Below are 9,044 nucleotides of genomic sequence, written 5' to 3' on the forward strand. Positions count from 1 at the left end.
TTGAGCATTCTTTTTGGGGGAATTATGTACGTTAAAGAACACACACACACACAAACTGGAGAACAGAGCAGCCTGTGTATTCTGAGAGAATAGCAAAACATTTTGTTTCACAAATACTTTAATGACGGTACGACATTTTGAAGGGCATAACCTCACAGAAAGGCTTTCCATTCTCACAACAAACTGATACCAGATGAGTTAGCATTGCTCCAAAAATAATCTGTACGACTTATCGTCTTCTGACTTAAAACTTTGCAGTTGCCAGAATGTCAATACATTCTTAAATCTTAAAATCAAATTTAAGACCAAAGTGCCTGGACTTATAAATTCACTTGACATATTTTTAAAATTTCTACAGCAACAGTTTTGAAGAGACAAACATCCAGCCTGCTTCAATGAGACCTTTGGCAGACAGTGCTTTAACAACAAAACTTACAACCTGGAAGATAACAGAAAGCTTTAGGCACTACAACACATGCAACTACAGCTGCTGGGAAACACTCTGTGCTCGTGGGGATAGAAGCTGCTGTCTGATACAGCCAGCATGAAGCACAAACAAGCTCCACAAATCTGTCCTCTTCTTCATGTTTGATTCTAACGATGATGGCCCCACAGCAAGGAGATGGGGGGGCATTTCATCTCAAGTCTAGTCACTTTGGCCTCACAGCTCGAGGGGTGAAAAGTATTTCTAAGAACAGCAGTTGATGTTTAGCTAATCAAAAGTGAATGGAAGTGAATGGAACTCAAGAGACAACATCCTGCCAAGCTTCAGAGCATCTCCATTTTCACACTGCATCTTAAAACTTCCCAGTTCAATGGACAAGTGACTCCAAAGGGTATTATATTATTGAATAGAGCCTTCATATCCTTACAGACTGAAAGGGAGTTACATCAAAACAGCGCAAAGCAATTTTGTTATCATGGTGAAAGATGACTCGGAGCAGAGGGCTGTGGTGTAGAGACAGAATATTTCCTTTTAAACAGGTTTCTTCTAATCACTCTAGTTACTCATTTGTCCTCAAATCTCTTGTCGCATGAAAATTTCTAGAGCCAAAATTCACTGTAAGTTACTACACACTGGCGCAAAGCATATTATTGAAAGGATCAACATAAATGAAAGATGGACTTGCTGCAGCTCAAACAGTGCACTAAACAATAGGATCAGTGGATGAACACGTGAATAGCAAAATATAACACTAAAACAATTAAGAAACACAAAATTATGTGAGCTAATAAGACTTACTGCCAACCCAACATGTAGTTTGAATCTCTACTCTTATACAACCCTTTATGATCATGTCATGACTTGCATATTTAACCGAATTGGTATGCAATGATTTTTAAGACAAAAATATACTAAAATCAAAGGGAGTTGATCATCCAGTGGGAGTTGAGCTGTGCGGAGGCAGACAGTCCATACTGTGTACTGGTTGGCTGACAAGGAGTCAGTGAGGGGAGTCGAAACACAAATCTGTGAGCTGGTGATGGTGGGAGCTCAGACATGGCTACAGGGTGAGGGTAAGTCACACTGTGGATGTTTGTAAAAGGGTGGGCAGCCTCTCTGTGAGCAAAGGCTAATTTTTAGATCTGTGTGCATGCAGATGTGTATGTTGGCATGTCCACTCCCAGTGCGGTCTGCAGTTAGAGCTCCTCAGCCATCTGAAGCAGAGAGTTAATGGCAGCGTCTTTGTTCCCCTGCTGTGCGTCCAGCACAGTGCGAACTACCTCCTTATCCAGGTTGGGAAACATGTCCTGCAACGCCTTCAGGTCCTCCTCATTGCACACTGGCCCCTGGCCCCCGATAGCTGGCATGGCTGTTGGCATTGCCATGGGCACCATGCCCTGGTTGTAGACTGCAGGCACCCCTAGTAACACAGTACATACTTCTAATGCAAAAGTCGGACTGAAGATGTAAATTTTTGCTTTTTTGACAAGGCTTCTCCACAGCCACATAAAATATTCAACATTCTGAACAAAAGAGCTTCAGTATATTGATGTGCATGTGTCTTACCTGCAATGGGCACATATCCCACTCCCTGTTGGTATACAGAAGGCATTAGGACAACAGACTGAGTCATCATCCCTGCTGGTAAGGACTAGCCAAAAAAAACAGAAACAGTATTATTAGTTTCACTCCCTGTACTGAACGTATTTGACCACAAACTCCCCTGTCACCAGGGGTGCATTTCAGTTCACTTTCCTCAGTCATGTCTCCTTTGTGACATGCATGTGCAAACATAAAAACAGTGTTATATGTCTCTTAGCAAAACGTGTGTGGCCCTTGTACACAGAAATGCAAAACAAAGTGTGTATTTTCTTTCAATTAAGCTACTGCTATTGCAGTGTTTGTATCAAACAGGGACTCATGTCAGATCGTTGATCAAATGTCTACATTTATTTGTTACTTTGAGCTAATGAATGCTAAGAAATGATGTCTTCTTTTTTAGGCTCAGGCTTAAAAAAAAAATCTGATCAAATCAAGCTAAACAAATTTAAACACGTGGAGTGGATGCTAAAAAAAAAAAAAAAGGAAAGCAAATTCGTTTTTCTTTAACATCCATTCCAGGTGTTAAAAAAGTAATGCAAATTAAAAGTGAAACATTTCAAGCCATCTTTATGAAGATTCATTAAATATAAAAATCCATTGTACAACAAAAACAATTTGATTGATTTTATACAAAATGTCCGTCCATAATGACAAGTCTATCAAACCATTTCAAGCTGATAATCTCACAGCAACTTTCTGCTTGTCTGGAAATGTACTCACAGCGAAGGACATCACCAGGTTGATCATGCCTTCTTTGTCGTCGCCCTGCCTGCCACTGAGGCTGAACCACTCGTCCACCACGTTGCCCTCCCTCAGGCCTTCAGGGATGGTGACATGAGTCCACGCTATTCTGTCGTCCATCGAAAACGCTCTCTGGACATCAGCAAAAACACATTAAAAAAAAAACCACATGAAACTTGAAGGTTTCCGGCTCACTATATACAAAGATTCACAAAGGTACAAAGAAAAACAGATGTTTCATCATCACTTGCAGTTAAAGTCAACTTCTAAACCCCCCCAAGCCCCAGTCTGATCATGCAGTGCTTGATCCACTACTGGGATCATTTAATATACAACAATAATCAAAAAACATGGCCTCAGGCTCGTCACACATCGCTGTTGTGAGATGACATAATTATGTTCACTTTGTGTGTCTGCAGTAGCATTTTGGCTCATCTGTGTATTTAACCATGTTATGAGTGAAGTATAATAAATACTGACATCACAACTGCATAGCTGATTTTTTTTAAACACAGTCATTGATTAATCGATTAATTCCACAAGTTGATTACATTCATCGAGCAACAGTGGTTTTGTCACTAGACTTGTTTAAAATGTGGGAATTATCTGAGGTTACAAGTTAGTCAGAAACAAATAAAACTGAGATACTTGATGAAAAACATTTCCAACAGCATTTTAATTGAGGCCAGCAGTCTTGACTTTATACATTTTCTATACATTATTAATAAATCTACATTGTGAGAAAACACTTTTGCAATTTTCATTTAGTGCGATAGAACTGGGGAAATCTGACGGCAATTAGAAATGTAGAGAAAGACTATTTAATAGATTTAAAAAATAATAATACATGCATAAGTCCAAAGGACCTATAGCTGTTCGAAGCTAAAATTGCTTCTTTAACAATTAGCCAAATAATAAAAAAGAACAATAATTTAAAAATTTCAAATCAGTGCCTATTTTTGTAATTTGCTGTAGGATATAATGACGCTGAATCTACAGGCGTCTAATTATATGTTAATAACATTCTATATAAATATATATAAGCAGTTTTCACATGTGTACAGTAAATGCTTAGGGGTCTCTCACACCTTTCCCATCTTCTCACCTCATCAAAGATTTCCAGGTAGAAAGAGTCAACCCCAGGAGGCACTGTGCACTGAATCACTTTGTTCCAACGAGGGTTCTTGGCTCCGTTGTGAGCAGTAGGTGTTTCGTAGACCGCATATCCCAGCCTGACCCTGCAGTACGGATCCATTCGGGTCATGCCATAGTTTTTAGCCAGCTTGGCCTGTAATGAAATAAGAAAGCTGGCTTCAGTTTGGTGACGCACTCAAGCTACAGTTTTCACAGTTCAGCTGGCCTATGTGTGAGGCTCGATCAAAAAGTTTAGGATTTGTGTCGCCAACCCCTTCAAAGTAGTCACCTTGCGTGACAATAACATCGTTGTCAGAGCTCCTGCCATGCTTTGAACACTTCCTGGAAGTCCGGCTCTGCAAGTGTGTCAAGGACCATCTGTGATGCACACTGGATCTCCTCCACTGTGTCAGAACAGTGAAGTCTCTGGAGGCCAGATCTGGTGAGTTGGTCGGGTAGGGAGTGATGTTTGTGTTGGACTGACCAAAGAACTGGTGCGTTTACAATATACTGTCAGCAGGTGTGTTTTTGTGATAAAGCACCCAAGTTAAGTTGTGTTGTGTCACTACAGTGGACAGCTTGTATCTCGCTCATAACAACTGCTATCGGAGGGGGAAAAAAATCCACGTTTTCAGTCTTCTCTAGTGGAACTAAACGCACATGTTTTTAATATTTCATGGGTTAAGGAGGTGTGGTTAAGCTACTTTCACTGATAAAGTTTCAGCTGTGTATCAAGTCAAACTAAGCTTTAGTCAGTTTTACCTTCTGTTTTGCTTTTTCCTTTCATAGTTACTGAACTTGACACAGATATTCAAGATGGCCGCCAGCTCAGTTCTGTTTTTCTGCTTGTTTGAATTCTATCATTTTTTAGTACGTATTAGTTAGTTTACAACCTAAAGCAAATAGTCAGCCATAGAAGATTTGCTTTTATAAACTACTAAGACGAATATAACTGTCTGTTTCATTAATTTTAAAGTCAACCTTATTTTCTAACTACATTAATGAAGTTGCAAAAGCTGCTGGCAGTTCCCAGATCCACTTGTATGCCGATGATACCATCTTATACTCAGTTGGCCCTTCACTCCACTCTACAGCTCAGCCTTACTTCTATTAAGCAGTCCTTTCACAACCTCCACCTCCGCCTTAACATCAGTAAAACCAAATGCTCCCATGCTTCTTTCTTGTTTACTTGTGTTCTTTGTTATGTTTATATGTCTATTTGTGTCTGTAGTTGACGTGTATTTGTTCCTGCTGGCGCCTCTTGGCCAGGTCATGTTTGCTAATGAGAACTGGTTCTCGAAATATTTTTACCTGGTAACATTAAGGCCAAATAAATAAAATAAAGTGGTTTGCACAGACTGTTCTCTCTCACATGAGTCAATACCTTTGAATAGCGTGCAGCACTGACAGTCTGACCAAGGGAGAAGAACACACGGTGCGCAATTTTGTGAATGTCAAAGAAAACAATAAGCATGTTCCCAGTGTGCTCCTGACCTGACATGCCTTCTTCCTACTCAGAGACTGCACTTTGAACTGTGGCTTGCAGCCTTAGATGCAACTCGACATAAAGGTGGAGTTGTTAACAGAGATCCTCCCAGACTTCGACCCAGTGCTGCTTCTGTAGGTTCATGGTAACACTGCAGATTCCTGATGTGGATCACTCTTTGTCATGGAGAGATCTGAGCCATGAGAGTCAATCCTGCTGGTATTGGAAGCATGTGCACGACCATACCGAGCTCTGTTCGAGTACAACAGGGGTAATATCTAAACTTTTTGACTGCAACTCATATTCAGGTGTATTCACTTCTTGGTAGTGAACGGGATGACTTTAAATGTGCAATAAAGAGTTTACAATTTGGTGTTGCCATGCTATGATAAGAAATCCAGCTTATCTGAAACACTGTACATCAGGAAAGAGATTTTGCTATTTTTATATACTGTTTAATTGTCTTTGTAGAAATCTCGGACCTCTTGTGTTTGTTGATTATGCCCTGGATGGTTGCCACAAGGACATCACACTGCTTTGAAATGGCTTTGTAACCCTTTCCTTCACTGTGGACACACACAAGATGTTGACACAGGTCCTCACTGAGCTCCTTCTTCTTGGACATGATGACCAGAAATTGAGAATGAGAAGAACATTTTTCCTATAATTATACTCTCCTGGAAAGATGATATTATTTATTTATTTTTATTATTTTGTAACATTTGGTAAACACAAAAGGTATTCATTCCATTGTAACATCTTGAAATAACTATAGGACAAAGACGAACACATTGGGACTTTTTTGTTGAGATATTGTCAGGGGTACGAATAATTCTAAACATGAGCAAAAAAAAAAAATCACTTTTGGCCATATCTGTTATTATGCAAATGAAGTTTAGTCAACTCATGTGGATTTGTGCATAGCAACAAGTAGACAAAACCAACATAACAGCTTTTACTAATGAAGAATTTAAAAAAAGAAAGAATGTTATTTTCCATGGGATATGAATCATTTTGAGGACGACCGTATGTGGTGCTCACAATCCTGCTGCATGCACCATCATTGATTAGAGTGGAAGCATAGTGTTCGGTGAACGGTCCACTTACATTACATCTTGAGTTATTGTAAAAAGGTTTGTATCTAGCCAACCATATGCACAGTGACTCATGTGATCAGATAAGTTCAAAATAAATCTCTAGGGAGAATTTTGAATCAAATAATAGATCCTGACTCTGACTCAGAACGGTCATAGATTCTCCTGGTCACTCCTTCAAACTGGTACAAGTATTCAAATGAAAAAAAAATGTACGTCTCACTGCAAAGCTGGGCTGCATTTACCTGGACCACAGTGATGCTGAGTCGCCCTACAGTGCCCACTGAGCCCCCGTACTGCAGCTGTCTGGCTGCCTGGGCATCCAGTTGTACCTGCTGCTGTTGCTGGGTTGGAGTGATTCGCAGGAAGTCATGGGGAAGCTCCCCGATGTACACCTGTATACACACATACAAGAGAAAACATACCGGTAAAATCTGAGATACCTAACTAAACATGTTTAATGGACTAACCTTTATCATACTCTGTTAGCAGTAGTTTCAATTAGTAGTTTCCTCCATTGATGTTTTGTTAGGTTAGGCCTACAGCACCTCGGAGCTCTGGCCTCAAAGAGCCACTCCCCTCTATCCCAGCTGTCATCACTGACAACCCGGTAGGGTCCATAAAACAAATGCACCTTCCTGCTGTCTAACTGCTATCTGTGGCAGATGTGCTGATGATCTCTGCAGCATTGCTGTTTAAAAAAAAAAGCATCTCTTAGCTGTCCATTTAACCTAGCTACCTGACGCTCGTGCTAGTTCTAAACTAACACTTTCTAACACAGGCCACAGAGTGTCTGTCAGCAGAGATGCTGCTAACATACAGGAGCAGCAGGACTCAAATGACATGCCTCCAACAGCATTCAAACTGAAGTGATGAAGTAGATCGATGGCACTCTGCGGTGAGCAAAAATCCATTGTAGAGGTGACAGTAAATATTGACAGATTTCCTGGATTGATAAAGATCAGCTATGAGAAGTATTCAGCCATCAAATTGCTGGGAAGAGATTAGCAATGTTACAAATCATTTACAGGGGAACACTGCAGCTTGACTACTGTTGTCAATACTTTGGGTTTTGTCAGATCTGTAACTCCAACTCATTAAACAGTATGAGGCTCCATTTGTTTGTGCAACCAGATATGACAGGAAATCAGCAATAGATTTACTAACAGTCAAACTCAGAGATGTAAACACACGTTTGGTGAAAAAAGAAAAAGTCTTCCAAACTCAGAATAAAAAACGTCACAGTGCAATACAACCATGGAACAATAGTCTGTGCTAGTGTATAACTAAATAAATAGCAAATTCTATACAATATATTTATATCAATAATAGACAAATGTTAAATAATGTCAATATTTATTATTAAAAATGGTAACAGCTGCATAGCTGAGGAATAGATATCTAAATATACTGGTAGTTCTATAACATAATCAATGTCCAACAACATCATCTTTGTTAAGCAAACCTCAGATTGCTTAACTGAAAGTATATTAAATAGTATTAGATATTATTCTATGGGAATGGAGTCAGTTAAATTACTGTTTATTGAATATCTGCAGCATCAGACTGCAGCAGGATCCATATCAACCTCGATAAGCTGGTACTAGCTTGGATTTGATCTTTGTTATTGCATTATTATGCATTATACATCACTTGGTGTGTTGTCTATTTACACATAAATGACAAATATTATGTGTTCTTTGGGGGTATGTCTGAACGAGGAACATTAAAGGAAAAGTGGCCTCTGTCTGAACGACAGAATGCTGTCACTTTAATGGATCAACGGAGCCAATAACGTCATGTTACTCATTTTTTGAAAAGAGCTTAATACACCAAGAAAAGAAAGAAATGACGCAGTAATCACAGGCTCCTAAAGCCAAGTGACTGATGACCTGGAAAATAAGTTATTTCTACTGACAAAGCATGGGAAGACAGGGGAGACATCAGAGCGCTTCCAGCATCAAGAAACACAAGTTTAGGGCTACTGGTCTGTGTGGTAACTGGGTCAACATAAAGAGCCATAAGGAAACCTGACCTGCAATCTCAACAAGTTTATAGCCACAGGGAGGTGCAGAGCTTGTGCTTTGGGTTTGTGTGGTAGCCATTGGTACAGGAAACACCGCACGTCACTGTAGGTCTCTGGCTTAATCCGTGCATACGCAGCAGTCAGCTAGCTAGCATAAACTAAGGTTAGCTGGGACATGACTAACCTCGATATTAGGCCGCTAGTGACAGTGTAGAACAGATGATACGGTGAATGTTGTAGGTGTGGAACTGTATGTTATGTGAGGACTAAAGTTAGCTAACTGTCAGATGATGATAAACAAACACGGAGCCGTTACCTGTCCCCTCTGAGTACTGATGGTGGTCGCCATGTCGTATTTTCAGGGTCTTGGATAGAACACTGTCGAGTCTTGAATTTCCTTAAATCAAAAAGCTTTTCAGCAAAGTAAACAACGACAAATGATCGCGGCTTGTTCCTCCTCCTCTTCTTCTTTTTCCTTGTTCGTCTTCTTCGACTAGTGTGTTTTACAACAGATTA

General features: G+C 40.0%; 1 protein-coding gene across 1 annotated transcript; it reads right to left on the reverse strand.

Moving 5' to 3' along the window:
• Positions 1 to 56: 56 nt before the first annotated feature.
• Positions 57 to 9,044, reverse strand: tollip (toll interacting protein). Its single transcript, XM_022212551.2, has 6 exons — positions 8,845 to 9,044; positions 6,748 to 6,897; positions 3,894 to 4,076; positions 2,768 to 2,920; positions 2,012 to 2,096; positions 57 to 1,865 (listed from the first exon to the last, which is right to left on the reverse strand). Exons 1-6 carry the CDS (start codon positions 8,875 to 8,877, stop codon positions 1,642 to 1,644), a joined length of 828 nt encoding a protein of 275 aa, XP_022068243.1. The 5' UTR covers positions 8,878 to 9,044; the 3' UTR covers positions 57 to 1,641.

Source organism: Acanthochromis polyacanthus, chromosome 2 (genome assembly GCF_021347895.1).
Source record: "Acanthochromis polyacanthus isolate Apoly-LR-REF ecotype Palm Island chromosome 2, KAUST_Apoly_ChrSc, whole genome shotgun sequence".
Lineage (NCBI taxonomy): Eukaryota > Metazoa > Chordata > Actinopteri > Pomacentridae > Acanthochromis > Acanthochromis polyacanthus.

Bases quoted from the DNA above. Each gene is read 5' to 3' on its own strand.
- tollip (XM_022212551.2), bottom strand. From the start codon at position 8,877: ATGGCGACCACCATCAGTACTCAGAGGGGACAG. The intron at 6,898-8,844 runs GTAACGGCTCCG...GTGTGTATACAG, and splicing joins TCAGTACTCAGAGGGGACAG to GTGTACATCGGGGAGCTTCC. The intron at 2,097-2,767 runs GTGAGTACATTT...TTTTTTGGCTAG, and splicing joins ACCTGGTGATGTCCTTCGCT to TCCTTACCAGCAGGGATGAT.